Source organism: Vulpes vulpes, chromosome 13 (assembly GCF_048418805.1).
Source record: "Vulpes vulpes isolate BD-2025 chromosome 13, VulVul3, whole genome shotgun sequence".
Classification (NCBI taxonomy): domain Eukaryota; kingdom Metazoa; phylum Chordata; class Mammalia; order Carnivora; family Canidae; genus Vulpes; species Vulpes vulpes.
Window position 1 is genome coordinate 103971967 of NC_132792.1, and position 19584 is coordinate 103991550.

At 33.7% G+C, this 19584-nt stretch overlaps 1 protein-coding gene and 1 non-coding gene across 2 annotated transcripts in view; one reads left to right on the plus strand and one right to left on the minus strand.

Moving 5' to 3' along the window:
* CCDC178 (coiled-coil domain containing 178) overlaps positions 1-15799 on the minus strand; it is a 371851-nt gene extending 356052 nt beyond the window's left edge. The window contains exons 1-3 of the mRNA XM_072733713.1: positions 15796-15799; positions 15630-15719; positions 6491-6630 (exon numbers count right to left, since the gene is read on the minus strand). Coding sequence (XP_072589814.1) covers positions 6491-6630; positions 15630-15719; positions 15796-15799 — 234 coding nt within the window. The remainder of the gene's footprint in view (positions 1-6490; positions 6631-15629; positions 15720-15795) is intronic.
* A 1515-nt stretch (positions 15800-17314) lies between these two features.
* LOC112918979 (U6 spliceosomal RNA) lies at positions 17315-17425 on the plus strand. The gene has a single exon (XR_003234794.1). It is a non-coding gene; the product is annotated as a U6 spliceosomal RNA (small nuclear RNA).
* The last annotated feature ends 2159 nt before the right edge of the window (positions 17426-19584 follow it).

Here is a 19584-nt window from a genome sequence, read left to right on the forward strand (position 1 = left end):
ATGCTTCACCATTTGCTAAGTGTGCAGAAGTATTTAATATTGTTTAATTCATAGATCCCTAGGTCAGAAGAAACTGAAACCAGAAAACTTCATCTGTATCAGATCTGCTACAAAACATAATCACGGATCTCTGATACCATAATAGAATAATAGAATAAAACTTTTGGAGAGTTGGTGATTATAGTCTTCAATTGGATGGGTTATTAATCATGTTGCCAATGGACTGATATATTGCTACACAAATTTTCCCTAAAGAATCACATCTCCTGGCATTCTTGTCTTAATACTCTACTGCATTAACAGAAGTATTGATTATGTGTTTTCCCAGTAGGACTTGAGCAAACATAACACAAGCAAATATTTTAAGCTCTTTCCCATTGGGATATATACTCCTAGAACACTGTCCCAGAGATAGGTGTGAGGCCATCTTAATCAGCATTTCTAGCTAAGTTAGCAGATGTGTACATCCACATGATTGGCCCCAAGCAAGATCTTACAAAATTGCCCAGCTGATCACAGAAGAAATTGCTCAATGATAACCAAATAAATGCTTGTTTTAGCCACAAAGTTTTAGAGAGAGACAGAGAAACAGTATTGTGCGTGTGTGTGTATATACCAATTCATATATATATATACCAATATATATATATATATCAATTCATACAACTCATATATATATAAAACATATATATATATATACCAATATACAGAAAAAACAATGATTCATTTTTCTGAAGATATTTTCATTAGAGTAATAGGGACCAAATCCAGATTATAATGAATAAGTGAGTAACTGGGAGGTGAGGAAACAAATACTAAATTTAGGCAACCCTTTTCAGATGTTAAGTAAAACCGGAAAAAAGACAAAAAATGATATATTTAAAGGTATGTATGGGATTAAAACATTTTTTCTTAAAAACAGGAGAAACAAATATTTTAAATTTTAACAGAAATGAGACAAGGGGCAAAAAAAAAAAAAGAAATTTGGAAGATGAATACAAACACCTCATGGAACAAGATCCTTACAAAAGCTGAAGATGGAATGCAGATGTGGGAAGAAGCCAATGATGGGGGAAGGAAATTTTCCATGGAAGGACCAAAGGAATAATATTTGTGGACAAGGATATTTATAAGTGGGATAACAAGAGTTTTAAGCATTTCTGTTATTATACCTCCTATTTTCTTTAGGAAGTAGGAGATGAATGGTAGTAAGGTAGAAGATTTGTAGATCTGAGCAAAAGAAGCATGAGTAGCCACTAGAGAATACTAGAGAAAATTCTGGTTGACAAACAGAATAATTTCAAAACACTATTATGGGTTCCATTGAGGTTGGAAACAATGAATGTATAACATCTCAAATTGGGATTATTGTGTAATTTTTCTCTGGCACTATTTAGCAGCCTAAGGTGTAGGAGTAGAGATGGCAAACCATCAGAGAGAGCTCATCAGAGATGTCAGACTAGAAGGATAGTAGGATAAAAAAGTAAGAAAAACAGATATACCAATTAGTGTTTTAAGAGACAAATCCATTTGTCAAGGAAGTAAAGGAAAATGGAGATGCTGGGAAGGAAAATAATGGATATTCCAGGGTTTGAAGTGTCCTTAAGTTTCAAATGAAATACAACAGAATTAACAGAATTAGAGAACTCAAGGTATTAGTAAAGTCAGATGATTAAATATTAGAAAACAGAATTGAAAACAAATATAAAATGGTTTAAAAATTGCTTAATTTAAGAATTTGCTTTCAGAATTGAAAACAAATATAAAATGGTTTAAGCACAGCAAAAAGTTTACAACTGAAATTACAAGTATTTTAACAATCATCTTTTTGGTCCTCATAGCTCACATACTCTCAGGAATCGATGATACAGCATGGTGGAAAATAGGATGTTCTAAGATCTCAGACACCTGTCTGGATGCTAGCTCTGCCACTGACTATGTAATGTTGGGAGAAGTCAACCTCTGGAATCAGTTTCCTCATCTGTAACTTGGGATAATGGCAGTTTCTAATTCACAAGGTTTCCATGAAGTTTCAATGAAATCATATACATTAATTGTTTAATACAGCCTAGAATATATAGTAGGTACCTAATCAACATTAGCTTTATCACTATTATTGATAAAATATTGTTATTTTGTACAATAAATTATTTATATCTTAAAGAATGATTTCTAAATACTTTCTATGTAATTCTTTCAAATCATGGTAACATTTTAATGATTTGTATTGATTAAATGAAGAAAGAATTTTCAATGCAGTAGAGATCACTTCAAATTAAAGTCATCTATAGGCAGTCTAGAAAAAACAGGTAGAAGAAAAATAAAACAAAATCTTTTACTTGTAATGGGGATATATGAAGGTAATTATTTCCATTATATTTCCATATTTTCTCATTCTTTGCAAAAAGATACAGAAAGTGTTCATAGTAACTCAACTTTGGAGAATTTTCTTTTCAAAATTCAAAATTGCAATTAAACTGCTATAAATGCATGGATAGCTGATGGTAGATTCATCTCTGCTAATCACGGGCTTTACAGTATTCATTCTGACTATAAATATGGAAACCACCATGATTTAACTAGCAAACAAACCATAATGGTTGATCCAAAAAGATTGATCTTTCACTCATTTAATGCAGTCCATACCAAGGTAGATGACAGCTTTACAATTACTTACAGAGCTTTATCTAATAAAAGATTAAGATGATCCTGACTAAAAACAAACAAGCATCATCCCCAAAAGAAACCTCACAACCATAAATAGTAGCCCCCAGCCCTAGGACACTAATCTACTGTCTCTACAGACTGGCCTATATTGGACATTTCACATTAATAGGATCATACAATATGTGGTCTTTTGTGATTATGGTAATGATTACACAACTCTGTAAATACACTAAAAACCACTGAATTGTACACTGTAAATGACAAACTTTATTGTATGTAAGTTATATCAATAAAGCTGTTTTAAAAATCAAGCCAGCTTATAGAAAAACATAATTGACAACTTAGACAAAAGTGAAAAAACTGCAATTAAAAAAATAAAAACTGCGGGCCTACAGAGGACATCACTTTCTTTCTCTGTTTGACTTCACATCAATCCCATCATAAATGCACCCCTTGCAGTCCCCAAGAAAAACCCAACAGGCAAAGACAATGCCTAGGACTATAGACAATGAATGAATAAAATTGAAAAATGTGAAACTCCTCCCAAAGGTACAATCAGCTGATAACTTTCATTGGATAAAATGCTTTTCAATGGTAAAAATGTTGAGAAGAAATGTCCTTTTTCAGCATTTTTTCAGGTATTCTAGAATTATCAAAATGAATCCAGATGCACATCTATAAAAATTTGATATTTTCTCAGGATAATTGTAAAGTTTATATACTTCTGACACAAGTAACCCACTCTTTGAAACTAGATTTTATGCTTAGATTTAACTAATTCTGAATTATGATCTACAGGAAAATATAATACATCATCTTTCCACAAAAACCACATGAATTTACCTTTTTGGAAATAACAGATCCTATTAGCTTTTGTTTATCAAAAAATCACAGGCACTTTTTTAAAATTTCCTTTAAGTGCAATTTCTTAATTTTCTTTAAATTTTTCAATAAAGACAATGAATATAAAGTTGTCTACTACTACCAAAAGTTCATTTTTCCAAGTAGTATTGGAAATTTCTTTTTATGTATGAGTTTATTCAGAAAGAAAAATTCATCCTTTTAAAGAAGATAGGTAGCTACCATTTCATCCCCAAAATAATAATTCAAATATAGTAAATGCCTAGTCAATAGTTGTGATGTCCTATACAAAAAATTTAGCATAAAATATACTCTATAAATATAGTCTTATCAGTTCAACACTAGCAAGTCTAACTACTAAATATATAGTCAAAGCAAAATATCATTTTTTTAAATTTAGAAAACAGAAAAAGCCTAAAATAAGTCCTGATTTTTTAAAAAAAGTGGTTATGAGCATTATTTTCATAACTAATCTTTCAAATAGTTTATTTGTATATTTACTTGTAAACACATTATTCTCATTATACAGTTTTAGTCTAGAAGTATATTTATCTTACATTGTTACTTGGATATTTCATGTTGTCAAAATACTAACATTCCACATCAATGAGAATTAAGGCCTTCTTTTGCCCTTAGGGATTATAAAAAAGAAACTGAAAGGGGCTTTAGAGTCAGAAGGAACTTGACTCAAATTCCATCTCTAATTCTTACTACCTGTGTAATGATACATGAATTACTTGACTTTCCTGTTAGGATTTTCACCTATAAAGTTGGATTCCTGTAAAGTACAAATACAGAAATATATATTTGGTAAGCACATAGAAAATACTTTGTTTTTTTTTTTTCCTTTTTTTTTAAGATTTATTTATTTATTTGAAAGACAGCATGCATAGTGGGTAAGGGCAGAGGTAGAAGGAGAGAGAGAATCTCAAGCAGACACTGTGCTGAGCTCAGAGCCCAACATGGCCTGAGGCAAAACCAAGTCAGATGTTTAACTGACTATATCACCCAAGTGCCCCTAGAAAATGGCAGATGTTTGGTAAGTGGTAGCTCTTTCTATATTGGGTGGATAGGTGTCTCAGATGTATCTAGAAAAGAAAGGTTCTGCTTCAGGTCCTCATTTATTTTTCCATTCAACAGATATTTATTGAGCATCTACTATGTATCAGGCTAGGCTCTAAGCTAAACACCAGAAGACAACACTAAGCAAGTCACTCTGGTGCTGGCCTTCATAAGGCTTTTTTATTTATTCAGCTGGCTCATTTTTATAACATATTTACATAAGAAAAGCTCTTTTTTTCAGTTTTTCCGAAGAAAAGCTATAGAATATCTTGTAAACTTTGTGAATTATTTTATCAAAAGTAATCTTTCAGCTGGCCCATTATCCATAGTGTTTAACAGTTTATCGATTGTTCAGAATCCTAATTGGGACTGGGTAAAAAAAAAAAAAAAGGGTTTTGATAACACATGGTGTGTTCAAATCCCAATTCTATCTTATGATCTTGAAAAGTCTCTCAATTATTTGATTTCCCCAACTATCAATTAGATATAAGAATAACCATTTAAAAATAGTTTTGAGGGGCACCTGGGTGGCTCAATGGTTGAACATCTGCCTTCTGCTCAGGGCGTGATCCCAGAGTCCTGGGATCAAGTTCCACATCAAGCTCCCCACAGGGAACCTACTTCTCCCTCCGCCTATGTCTCTGCCTTTCTCTCTGTGTCTCTCATGAATAAATAAATAAAATCTTTTTTAAAAAATAGTTTTGAGCTATTACGGTTGTTAAAATAGCTACTATAGTATAGCTATTACAATCATAGCTATTGGAATTATTTACTAAAACACCTATAAATCTATTTTCAATACTTACAAAATATGCCTAATCATTAATTAAAACACATGTGAAGTATACAGCATATCAAATCAATAAAGATTAATTATCTTCTATCTACTTAACAATATTTCTCAAGGCTGAGGATACTGTAAGACTTATGACTCACAAAGCATTTTCTGAAAAGTTTGGAGAACCAAAGAAGAAACAAAGATAAATAGAATAAATATAAATAACTATAATACTACTATAAAATGATATAAACAATATTATAGAAATAACAATAACTAATAAATATTGAGTGCATATCATATGCTAGCACTGTGTCCACAATATCATTATGTCCGTTCTTATCTAAGGTCATAGAACATTTGCTCTAAAGGTTGCAATTTTAAGGACTGCACTCTAATGCCTCTTGAAGGAGACATCACCCTACATCAAGTATCATGACTGCCCCTTCAGAACTTTCTCAGAGCCAGATTCAATAATGGTGATGAGAGAAGAGAAATAGCATAGACAGATTTATCCTCCTGTTTGGGCAATATAATTGTGTACTAATGGCTCAGAATAATCTTAATAAAAGGTATTAGAAGTTATTTATCATTGCTGCATCGTCTTCTGAAAATAACTGAAAGTTACATTGATTTCAAGATTGAACTCCCATAAGAATAATAAAATCAAACAGGTTGAAAAGACAGAATCATTACATTCTCTTTCAACAGACCTATTAAGTATTTCTTTAGAACAAAATAACTCATTAAAAAGGGCACGCTGTCCTTTTACACACCAATTTACTCATTTAATCATCTAATCAGTTTAGTCTCCCTAAAAAACGATGTAAATACTATTTAATTTGCTAGTCAAGTTGGCTTATGGAAATTACTACTTACTTAGCATGATTGCCTCTGGATAAGGAACAAACAGGTAGGGGAAAAATCTATTTAGTAAGGTCATTTCACCTTTCTGAAGTGAGAATAACAAAAACATGTCTACATTAGTAAATTACACAACTGAGCAAAGATTCTAAAAAATAGTCCAAGTATCATTAAAAAAAATAACTCCCTGGATTCTTTAAGTAACAGCCCTTATAGGCTCTATAGAACTTGCAAAAATGTTAGCATTTTAGATCTTACCCATTTCAAATGTTCTTGTATTTTAGATTCCAAATCTTCAATGTGTGAAATCATTTTGTTGACACATAGTGCTGGGATGTTTACTAAAGTACAGCTTTGACGTCGACTTGGGTAGCTAAAGTAAATTCCTTTATTCACCCCTTAAAAATAAAGCAGACAGGAATTAGTTAACAGGTACATACAAAATAGTAAACTGTGATGTTCAGAATATGCAAAAATTATTCTGCTTTATTAATACTAATACTTTTTAAATTTTGTTAATAAATTGATAAATATTTCAGAAAGTAATAGAATATTAAAATTATATAATTATATGAAGTGTTCCATAATATCATGAAGTAATCATTGAAAAAAAAGAACTAAAGAAAAAAGACAGAAAATCAGTTAATCCAATTGTTTCTAAATAGTTCTTGAATCACTTAAAAAGTGACTTTGAAATATATTTTAAGTTTTCCCTTCAAAGAGAGTCCACACCTTCCAGTGTAAATAATATCCAACCACTCATGCACTGAAGAAGTTCTTCTTTAAATCCAGCATGAGTTTCTCTTGCTGAAAAAAAAAAATAATAAAAGCAGGTCCCCTTCATCCTTATAATAACCTCATTTTCTACCTTCCATTTCTGAAAATTGGAGTCTCATGCAAAGAGTGATTGATGTTCCTACTATAGCATTCAAGTTGTACTCATCATAAAATCCACTCAGTCCGATGTGCCTCAGTGATTCTAATCCTGGCATGTCCCGAATCAACTGAAGGTTGCAGAAGCAAGCAAAGTTGTCCATGAAACTCCACCAAAGTGCTTACTTGCAGTCCTTTTGCCTCTAAGGACTCTATTGGGCTGGATTATAGCTGCAATCACTGATCTTAAATGCAAGACACAAAATAGGCTTGGTGCCTCAGTGAAAACAATGTCAGCTGACCTCATTTCAGCTGACCTTGAAGAACATAGAAGTTATGCTGTTGCCTCCAGACTGTGCTTTTTTATTTCAGTGCCAACCAAGAGACATAAATGTCTTCATTTGAACAGCAATTTTTTAAATATATTTTAAATAAAGTCTCATGATACCCCCCTCCAAAAACACAATCTGTGAAAATAGCTTATCTCCTTCACTTATAAACTAAAGTGTTTACCCTACCCCATATATTACATATACATATATATATTTTAACATTTTCTGAGAACTAAAAATATGTTCCAGTCATGGAACTGTGCTAAGTACTTTTGATTCCACATTTATTTTAATCCTCGCAACAATTTTATGAAATGGAATTATATCTTGATTTCTCATAGATGAGGAAACAAAGGCTTAGAGAAGTTATATAATGTGTCCATTTCCACAGATCTGGTAGGTGGAGAGCTGAGACTGAAATTGTATCTCCTTGGCTTTGGAGTATAAGCTATACTTTGAAGGTTGTTTTTGTATTTTTAAAAAGATGGCAAAATAAAGACAGGCAGTCCTAAAAATATATTTCAGGGCATCTCAAATGCTTCACATTTTCACTTGTTTTTGAATTTTGACTGTTTCTTTAAGATATCAGTCCTGATGTTCTAATGTATCTTGGTTTGCTTTGACTATACTAAACACACATACTTGCTATGAATATTTTATATTATATTCCATCTTTCCTCTTTAGTTCATACATATATATGTATTTTCACCTCCACTTTAGTCATAGGACTAAAGAACAAGCTGATGAAAATTACATATTGATCTCCTATCCAATTATCTTGATAAGGGCATGCTGCCCTTCCCTCTAGAAATAAGAAAGTTTTTTTTTTTTTTTAGAAATAAGAAAGTTTTAATACACATTTAACAACCAGGCAGTTGTCCTTATACTCAAAACATTTGTTTTGCTTCATTAAATGTGGAGAAAACAAGGATAGTAAGGACTCATTTAACATTTTTCCGCATGTGCTAATCTCAACCTATTATGTGAATGCTAATTAATCTCCATAGCACCCCATGGTTTAGGATTAACATTTTACATATGATAAAGTGGAGAAAATGAAATACTATGAAGTTAAAATTGGCACTAAAGTCTGTAAAGACATGACATCATAAGTAGCGCAACACAAACAACTCAGGAGTTATTATCACTGTTTTTATTCTAATATAGGCATAGTATAAGTTAAAACTTTCCTTTCTGTTTCTTTTTAATTTCACTCAGTTTAAAGAGACGCTCTAGATTATTAAACTAGATGTCCACATTCATCCATTTTTTGACTGGAGTGTTAACTAACTATGCTTAAGTTAAAATGACTCAGTCTCTAACCTCAGATTTCTCATTTAATAAATGAATGGTTGGTGGGATGTTAAAAATATCATTTTTTTGTAAATTCCATGATACAATAATGATTTCAGTCAAACATATTGATAGAAATCCTCTCCATGAAGCTTGTGCACAAATGGTCAGGGTGAGTCTTTATTTTTATTATTATTTTTAAGATTTATTTACTTATTTGAGAGGAAGGGGGAGAGCGGGAGCCAGGCGCAGAGGAGAGAGAATCCTCAAGCAGAGAGAGAAGTAGGCCTCTGATCCCAGGATCCTGAGATTAGCACCTAAGTTAAAATCAAGAGTTGGACCCTTAACCCCAGGCTAAGTCTTTAAAGACTTAATCTCAGACAAGACTTTCATCCTCTTTAAACATCTGCCCAACTTTAACTTCCCTGCTCAGAATCAGTGCCTAAGAGGTAAGATCTTCCTGGATGTAGGCTACAGTTGAGTTTTGTTGAGGCTCTGCAACATGAAACTTCCATGTGAAGAAAAATAACTGCTGATCGTGTGGACAAATGAAATAAAAAACTATGTTCATAAACTGCCAACTCTCCTTGCCCAGTGAATGTGATACTTATGTAATTTATTCACCAGCCCATCCTTCCTTCTAATATGTGGTTACTTTATGTACATCACCCCAATTATTATATTTATATCTGTATTTTTGCATAAAACCAAGCATATACCACTTTTAAGTTCATCAAATGACAAACTGAACTGCCTGCTAGAAGAATAATCAATTCTCTTCAGAGAAAGATAGTGGAATCCAGAATCTTCACAATGTACTATACAAATATCCAGTATTAAATCATACAAAGAAAAAAAATAATAAAATAAATCATACAAAGAAACAGGAAAGTGTGTTTTAAAGTCTAGAAAAAAAAATCAGTAGAAACTGAAACCAAGTTGACCTAGACATCGATATAGCAAAGATTTTAAAGTAGTTATTATAAACATGCTCAAAAAGGTAAGGAAAACAAAATATGTTCACATAATTAAAGGAAAATATGGTCTTAATAAGTGAACATATAAGGAGTATTAATATAAAAATGAAAACTACGGCAAGACCACCTATGTGCTATCTACAAGAGACTAATTTTAGACCTAAGGACACCTCCAGACTGAAAATGAGGGGCTGGAGAACAATTTACCATTCAAATGATCCTCAAAAAAAATGAGGCTAGCAATCCTTCTATCAGATAAATTAGATTTTCTATCAAAGACTATAATAAGAGATGAAGAGGGACACAATACCATACTCAAAGGGTCTATCCAACAAGAAGACTGACCAATTATGAATATTTATGCCCCTAATGTGGGAGCAGCCAACTATATCAATCAATTAATAACCAAAGTAAAGAGATACATAGATAATAGTATGTTAATAGCAGGAGACTTCAACATGGCACTCTCAGCAAAAGACAGATATTCTTTTTTTTAAAGATTTATTTATTTATTTATTTATTTATTTATTTATTTATTTATTTGATGGGGTGGGGGCAGAGACACAGGAGGAGGGAGAAGCAGGCTCCATGCTGGGAGCCCGAAGTGGGACTCGATCCCAGGACTCTAGGATCATGCCCTGGGCCAAAGGCAGGTACTAAACCACTGAGCCACCCAGGGATCCCCAATAGACAGATATTCTAAGCAACATGTCACCAAAGAAACAAGAGCCTTGAATGATACATTGGACCAAATGGATTTCACAGATATTTACAGAACATTCCATCCTAATGCAACTGAATAATACACACATTCTTCTCAAGTGTACATGGAACTTTCTCCAGAATAGACTACGTACTGGGTCACAAATCAGGTCTCAACAGATACCAAAAGACTGGGATTATCCCCTGCATATTTTCAGACCACAATGCTTTGAAACTAGAACTCAATAACAAGAAGAAATATGGAAGAAACTCAAACACTTAAAGAGCATCCTACTAAAAAATGAGTGGGTCAACCAGGAAATTAGAGAAGAATTCAAAAGATTCATGGAAACTAATTGAAAGTGAAAATACAACTGTTCAAAATCTTTAAGATATAGTAAAAGTGGTCCCAGGAAGGAAAAACATCACAGTACAAGTCTCCCTCAGGAAACTGGAAAAAATTCAAATACACAAGCTAACCTTGCACCTAAAGGAACTGGACAAAGAACAGCAAATAAAGCCTAAACCAACCAGAAGAAGAAAGATAATGAAGATTAGAGCAGAACTCAATGAAATAGAGACCAGAAGAACTGTAGAACAGATTAACGAAACCAGGAGCTGGTCCTTTGAAAGAATTAATAAGATAAATAAACCCCTAGCCAGTCTTATTAAAAAGAAAAAAAGACTCAAATTAATAAAATCATGAACGAAAGAGGAGAGATCACAACCAATATCAAGGAAATACAAATGATTTTTTAAAATGTATTATGAACAACTATATGCCAACAAATTAGGAATCTGGAAGAAATGGATGCATTTCTAGAAACCTACAAATTATCAAAACTGAAACAGGAAGAAAGAAAAAACTTAAAACAGGCCAATAATCAGCAAGGAAATGGAAGCAGTCATCAAAAACCCTTCAAGACACCAAAGTTCAGGGCCAGATGGCTTCCCAGAGTAATTCTACCAAACATTTAAAGAATACCTATTCTACTAAAGCTGTTTCAAAGGATAGAAATGGAGGGAATACCTCCAAATTTGTTGAGGCCAGCAGTACCTTGATCCCCAAACCAGTCAAAGACCCCAAATAGCCAGAGGAATATTGAAAATGAAAACCAAAGCTGAGGGCATCACAATCCCTGACTTCAAGCTGTATTACAAAGCTTAAAGTCAGCTCATAAAGACAGTGTGGTCCTGGCACAAAAACAGACATATAGACCAATGGAACAAAACAGAGAACCCAGAAAGAGACCCTCAACTCTATGGTCAATTCGTCTTTGACAAAGCAGAAAGAACATCCACTGGAGAAAGGACAGTCTCTTCAATAAGTGGTGTTGGGAAATTTGGAAAGCCACATGCAGAAGAATGAAACTGGATCATTCTCTTACACCATACATAAAGATAAACTCAAAATGGTTGAAAGATCTAAATGTGAGACAAGAATCCATCAAAATCCTAGAGGAGAACATAGGCAACAATCTTTTCGAACTTGGCCACAGCAACTTCTTGCAAGACACATCTATGAATGAAGGCAAGGGAAACAAAAGCAAAAATGAACTACTAGGACTTCATCAAGATAAAAAGTTTCTGTACAGTTTTGAAGGAAACAATCAACAAAACTAAACGACAACCTACAGAATGGGAGAAGATATTGACAAATGACATATCAGATGAAGGGCTAGTATCCAAGATCTATAAAGAACTTAGCAAATTCAACACCCAAGAAATAGACAATCCAGTCATGAAATGGGCAGAAGACATGAAAAGACATTTCTCCAAAGAAGACCTACACATGGCCAACAAGCATATGGAAAAATGCTCCACATCATTTGCCATCAGGGAAATACAAATCAAAACCAAAATGAGATACTACTTCACACCAGTGAGAATGGCTAAAATTAGCAAGTCGGGAAACAACAAATGTTGGAGAGGATGTGGAGAAAGGGGAGCCCTCTTGCACTATTGGTGGGAATGCAAACTGGTACAGCCACTCTGGAAAACAGTGTGGAGGTTCCTCAAGAAGTTAAAAATAGATTTGACCCAGCAATTGCACTACTGGGTATTGACCCCAAAGATACTGATATAGTGAAACGTCCAATGCTCATAGCAGCAATGTCCACAATAGCCGAACTGCAGAAGGAGCCTCGATGTCCTTCGACAGATGAATGGATAAAGAATATATATATACAATGGAATATTACTCAGCCATCAGAAATGATGAATTTGCTTCAACGTGGATAGAACTGGAGAGTATTATGTTGAGTGAAATAAGTCAATTGGAGAAAGACAATTATCATATGGTTCACTCATATATGGAATATAAGAAATAGTGAAAGGAACTATAAGGGAAAGGAGGAAAACTGAGTGGGGAAAACTTAGAGAAGAAGACAAACCAATGACAGACTCTGGGAAACAAAGTGTTGCAGAAGCAGAGCGTGGGGGGATGGGTTGACTGGGTGAAGGGCACTAAGCAGGGCACTTGATGGGATGAGCACTGGGTGTTATATGTTGGCAAATTAAATTTAAATAAAAAAATTTTTAATGAAAACTATGAAAAAGAACCAAGTGGAAATTCTAGAACTGCAAGGTATGAAATTTTAAATTAAAAGATATATTGGTAAAGACTCAGTCAGTGAATGTATAGATGAATTGACAGAAATCATCCAATCTGAAGAACAGAAAGAAAAATGAAGAAAAAAAAAAAAACAGATCCTCAAAAAGCTGTGAGACAAAAATCAAATAATCTAACATGTGTAAGGTTAAGGTTCTTGAAAAAAATAAATTTGGAGTGAAAAGTATTTGTAGAAATAATGGCCACATTATTTCATAATTTGGTAAAAAAAAAAAAAAAAAACCACTTAGTAACACATGTAAGCTCAGTATATCCCAAACAATTAAAATATCAAGAGAACTAACTATATCTGGGAGTATCACAGTTGAAATACTAAAAAAAAATAAAAATAAAAAATAAAAAAAAATATTAAAAGGAATTCTTTAGAGTAACCAGAGAACAAAAGGGAACATGACATAAAGGGAACATAGATATGGATAACTGTTACATTTCTCATCAGAAAAAAAAAATGCAGGCAAGGATATAATAGAAAAATATCTTTAAAGTGCAAGCAGGCAGGTAGGAAGACAGGAAGGAAGAAAGGGAAGACAGAATGAAGGAAGAGAGGGAGAAACATTAGAGAAAAAAATAATAAGTTAGACTTCAACAAAAACAAAACATTCAACTCCTCAAAAAGATATTATAATAAATGAAAAGGCAAGCAAAAAAAATAGTAGGAAATATGATTGGAAATCGGAACATGATTGGAGAATTGGAAATTTTAGTTCCATTCCAAACCTCCAGGGAAGGGAGAGGGCCAAGAGGCTGAATCAATTGACAGTGTCCAATAACGTAATCAACCATATCTATGTGAAAAAGTGTCCATAAAAATCCAAAAGAAAAGCTTCCAGGTTAGGGAATACATGAAGATTCGGGGAGAATACAAATTCAAAGAGAGCATGGAAGATCTGCACCTACTTTGCTCTATACATCTCTTCATCAAGCTGTTCCTTTTATAATAAACCAGTAACCTAGTAAGTAAAAATGCTTTTCTGAGTTCTGTGAGCCATTCTAGTAAACCCAAGGAGAAGGGGTTCATTGGAACCTCTAATCTATAGTATTTGGTCAGAAGCACAGTTGACAACCTGGGTTTTGGATTGACCTCTGCAATGGGGGAAGGGGCAGCCTTACAAGTACTAAGCTCTTACCTTGTGGAATCTGACTCTACCTCCAGGTAAGTAGACAGTATCAGAACTGAGATGAATTATAGGACCTAGATGGTGTTCAAGAATTGTTTGGCAGTGGGGAAACTCCAAGCTCACACACTGGAATTAGGTACTGAACCTTTTTCTTTTTTTTTTTTTTTTTTTTTTTGGTACTGAACCTTTTAATTACCTTGTGCCATCTCTGCTATTACTCTCTATAACCATTCTTTTCTGTTGTGTTGTACTAATTGGCTTATAGTTATATTTTACCTGGCTTGCAAGATTATACATTCCATATAAGGATCATTCTTAAATAACTCTATATCCTACTAGCACATGTATATTTCTGTGTCTGTTTCATAAGCCAATCATTTGATATTTTAAAAAGTGTGTCCCAAACTATGGCAATAAACCCTAAGCCAGAAGATTAAAATTCTAGTTAACATTTCGACTGGAGAGAAATAAAGAATCAGAATGGCACCTTATTCCAATTTTATCCTGTCAAGTTGAAAATCTCCAGAGCAGAAGTTTTTTGAAATCAAGATTAGAATTTTTTGATTAATAGAGTTCTCCACCAAAATAAGCTGAAAATATGCATGAACCCCTATACATGAAATGTATGCATGTTATCATCTCTTTCTACCTCTTTCTACATACAATATTAGAAACACTTTCAAGGGCTAATATTTTATGGATTCTTAATGCTAGATTTTATACCACGAAAACATAGCCCTGCTTCTTTTTCTTCTAAGAAACATATCACCAAAGAACTAGAAAGAATCTAGACCTGCTACTCTTGGCATAACTAATAAAAAAAATATATTTGGGCAGCCCAGGTAGCTCAGCGGTTTAGCACCGCCTTAAGCCCAGGGCCTGATCCTGGAGACCTGGGATCGAGTCCCACATCAGGCTCCCTGCATGGAGCCTGCTTCTCCCTCTGCCTGTGTCTCTTCTATGCTCTCTGTCTCTCATTAATAAATTTTAAAAAATTTTTTAAAAACCTTGTAAAAAATAATATATATATTTATTTTAAAAATTCAACATTTCTGAAATTATAAACAATTTTTATAATTTAATAACAGTATATTGTTAATAAAATAATTATGATATTTTACTGTTAATATTATATAATTACCATGTTAACTATTAGTGATATTTAGGATTCATTTCTTTTTTTTTTTTTTTTAAGATTTTATTTATTTATGAGAGTCAGAGAGAGAGAGAGAAAGGCAGAGACACAGGCAGAGGGAGAAGCAGGCTCCATGCAGGAAGCCCGACATGGGACTCGATCCCAGGACCCCGGGATCACGCCCTGGGCTGAAGGCAGGCACTAAACAGCTGAGCCACCTGGGCTGCCCTAGGATTCATTTCTAAATAAAAATATAACATGGACATCACAAACTAATAAATAAATGTAAATAAGGTTTACAAAGATTACTATATAACTCACATTCAGTCCTTACCTTCAGTATTTGTCATTTTATTTTCATGAAAAATCTCAATGTCCTCCTTAGGGGCACCAAACAGAACCAAAGCTTGTGATGTGGCATTATCTTTTAAAAAGAAAACAAAAATTTCAGTGAGCAGTTAATATAAATTTTTAATATAATTTTTAATAAGCAAAATAACGCATAAAACTGTGTTGTAAAAGTATTGTCCTTGCAAAAACAACTATAACTCAAGTATTAAACCAAAACCCACAGTAGAGTTTATTTAAATGTTTTCTCTGGTTTTAGTTGGGTTAACTAGCTAAAGAAGGTATTCAAAATAGCATTTAGCTATTAAAAGCAAACATTGAGAGGCTGTTCAGTGACATTACCAAAACAATGGAATAGGAGACTCTAGCCTCCATCCTACAACAAAGTTCAATAGTTACATGGCTATGAACAAACAAAAATAGTTCTGAGAGAGCTCAGGATTTTGAATGGATTTCAACAAACTTCAGCAACACAATGGAACAAAAAGCCCATGAATAACCTCAGAAAAAGGGAAGGAAGACAGCTTCATTTTGACTGCATCATCCCATCCACCAGGCCAACACTGTTAAGCACCAAGAGGGAACACTCCAGCTTGAAATAGTTCCGCTCACTGGAGAAGGGAGAATACGGTAGGAGAATAGCTTCCCCACTCAAAAAGGGAACTGCATAAAAGACCTGCTTGGTTTCACCTTACTCAGAGGCAGGCAAAGGCAAGAATTGTGGAAATGGCTTCAAACAAGGAAGAAGGGCAAAGGCTACCAATATAGTCCTACAGAGAAAGTGATCACAATTCCCAGTGGCCTGCTTTGTGGAGGACCCTGCGAGCTTTGTCAGCAAAGTTTGCCTTCTAAATTGAAAGAGAAAGTGTTTCCCAGACAAAAGGAGGTGAGAGAGTTTATCACCACCAAACCTGCCTTACAAGATATGCTGAAAGGAGCTTTTCAAGCTGAAATGAAAACTTTAATTAATAACATGAAAGTATTTGGAAAAACAAATCAGTAAAAATAAGTATATGTCAATTTCAGAATACTCCAATACTATAACATAGTGGCATGCAAATTGCTTAACTCTAGTATATAGATGAAAGAAATATGAAAAATAGCTATAGCTATAACAACTTACTACTGTATACACAATGTAAAAAGATGTAAACTGTGACATCAGAAACATAAAAAGGAATAAAAAGGTAGAATTTTTGCATACGATTGAAGTTGTTAATTAGCTTAAAGTATATTACCATAACTACAAAATGTTTTGTGTAAGCCTTAAGGTAACCACAAAGCAAAACCTATAGTAGATACACAAGAGAAAGAGAAGGGAATCAGAATATACCACTATGGAAAATCATCAATTCATAAGGAAAGACAGCAAGAAAGGAAAAAATGAACAAAAGAAGGTTAAAATAGACAGCAATCAACAAGATGGTATTAGTAAGTCCCTACCTACCAATAATCATTTTAAATATAAATGGATTAAGTTCTCCAAACAAATGGCATAGAGTGGCTAAATGTATTTTTCTAAAAAGACCCAATCACATACTACTAAAGACTCACTTCAGTTTTACAGACACATAAAGGCTCAAAGTGAAGGGACAGAAAAATATATTCCATGCAAATGTAAAGAGATTAGAGGTAGCTATACTTCTATCAAACAGAACAATCCCATGTAGAGTGCTTACTTTCACAGCACATATACTAAAATTGGAACAATACAGAGGAGATTACCATGGCCCCTGTGCAAGGCTGACACAAACACAACAGCATGAAAAGAATAAAATACTTGGGAATAAATTTAACCAAAATAATAAAGATTTATACATTAAAAACTATAAGACACTGATGAAAAAAATTGATGAATATGGATATGGAAAGATATCCAGTGCTCATGGATCAGCAGAGTAAATTTTGTTAATGTGTCCAATCAAACTCTATCAAAATCCAATGGCATTTCCCATAGAAACAGGAAAAAAAAATCCTAAATTCTTATGGGTCCACAAAAAATTCTGCAGAGCCAAAGGAATAATGAGAAGAAAAGAATAAAGCTGGTGGCATCACACTTCATTATTTCAAACTATATTTCAAAGCTATAACAATCAAGAATGTGTGGTACTGGCATAAAAGCAGATACAAAAATCAACAGAACAGAACAGAGAACCCAGAAAAAAACCCATGCATATATGATCAACTAATAGTTGACAAAGAAGATGGGACAGTCTCTTCCATAAACGGTGTTAGGCACACCCCAGTCCCACATTCCTTAAAATCCTTGCCTTAAGATCTGTCTTAAGGCATGTTATCTATCAGGCATGTTATTTATATCTGTTTGCTTAAATCTCTAGCTAGGGTTTTGTCCTGTTCTTTCATTTGGGATAAACTTCTCTCTCTCCTCATTTTGTCTCCCTCTCCTGTGTCTGTTTCTCTGTGTTAAGAAAGTCAGCTATGTTTTCTGCTCTTGAAAGTAATGACCTTATGAAGAGGAGCTCTTGGAATGACCTGCAGTGCAATGTCTCCTGTTCACCTGGCAATTCAGGAGAGTATCTTATGTGTGGTGCTTATGCCCTACTATTGTGTCTGAGTTACTTTTCCTTTCAGTGCATTTGTCTGCACTGACTCTCTTGCCTGTTGTGGGCTGTCTTCGCTCACTCTAGTGTTAGTGGGACACAAGTAGACCAGCTCAGGGTGGGGGTGGGGGCGGCAATGATCATAAGGATACTGGACTTGAGAAAAGAGTGGAAGACATGAATGAGACTCTCAACACAGAGATAAGGAATACGGTAGCAAAGATAAAGGGCTCAACAAATGAAATGAAAAAAATGCTTGAGGAAATGAATAGTAGGATGAAAGCAGCAGAGGAATGAATCAGTGGCCTACAACACAGAGTACTGGAAAGTAATCAAGCTTAACAAAAGAGAAAAAAATAAATAAACAAAATGAAAATAGATTTAGGGAACTCAGTTACTCCATCAAATATAATTAATAAATTTGTATTTTAGGAGTCTCAGAAGCAAAGAGAGAAAAAGCAGCAGAGAGTTTCTGTGAAGAAATAATAGCTGAAAACATCCCTAATCTGGGAAAGTAAACAGATATCCAGATCCAGAAGCCACAGAGAATTCCCATCAAAATCAGTAAAAGCAGACCCACACCAAGACATAATGTAATTAAACTTGCAAAATATAGTGATACAGATAAAATCTTTAGAGCAGAAAGACAAAAGAAGTGATTAACTTACAAGAGAAAACATAAGGCCAGCAGGAGATCTTTCAACAGAAAAGTTGCAAGCCAGAAGAGAGTGGCATGATATATTCAAAGTGCTAAATCGTAAAAATCTGTAGCCAAGAATATTCTATCCAGCAAGGCTTCATTCTGAATAGAATGAGAGACAGAGTTTCACAAACAAAGGGGTTTGTGACCAGTAAACCCACCCTGCAAGACACATTAAAGGGGACTCTTTTCATAGGAAAGAGAGACCAAAGTGACAGTATAAAGGAGGAAACACAAAGCAGTGAAAATGAAAAGTTTCTGTAAAAAATCAGTCAAGGAGCTCATAAAGAAAAGGATATAAAATATGACACCACATACCTAAAACATGGGGAGGATAGTAAAGAATGGTTTCAAATTTTATGCGATCATCAACTTGATACAAACTGCTATACACAGAGGAGGTATTATACAACCCTAATGGTAACGATATATCAAAAACCACTAATAAACAAGCAAAGAATAAAGAAAAAGAAATCCAAATATATCAATAAAGAAAAAACAACAAACCTGAAAGAGAAAAAGACAAGAAAGTTACTGAGGAAATCTTCAAAAAAAAAACCCACAAGTAACAAAATAGCAAGAAATAAATATCAATACTTACTTTGAATGTAAATGGACTAAATGCTCCAATCAAAAGACATGGGGTAAAGAATGGAAAAAAAAAAATAAGACCCATCTAC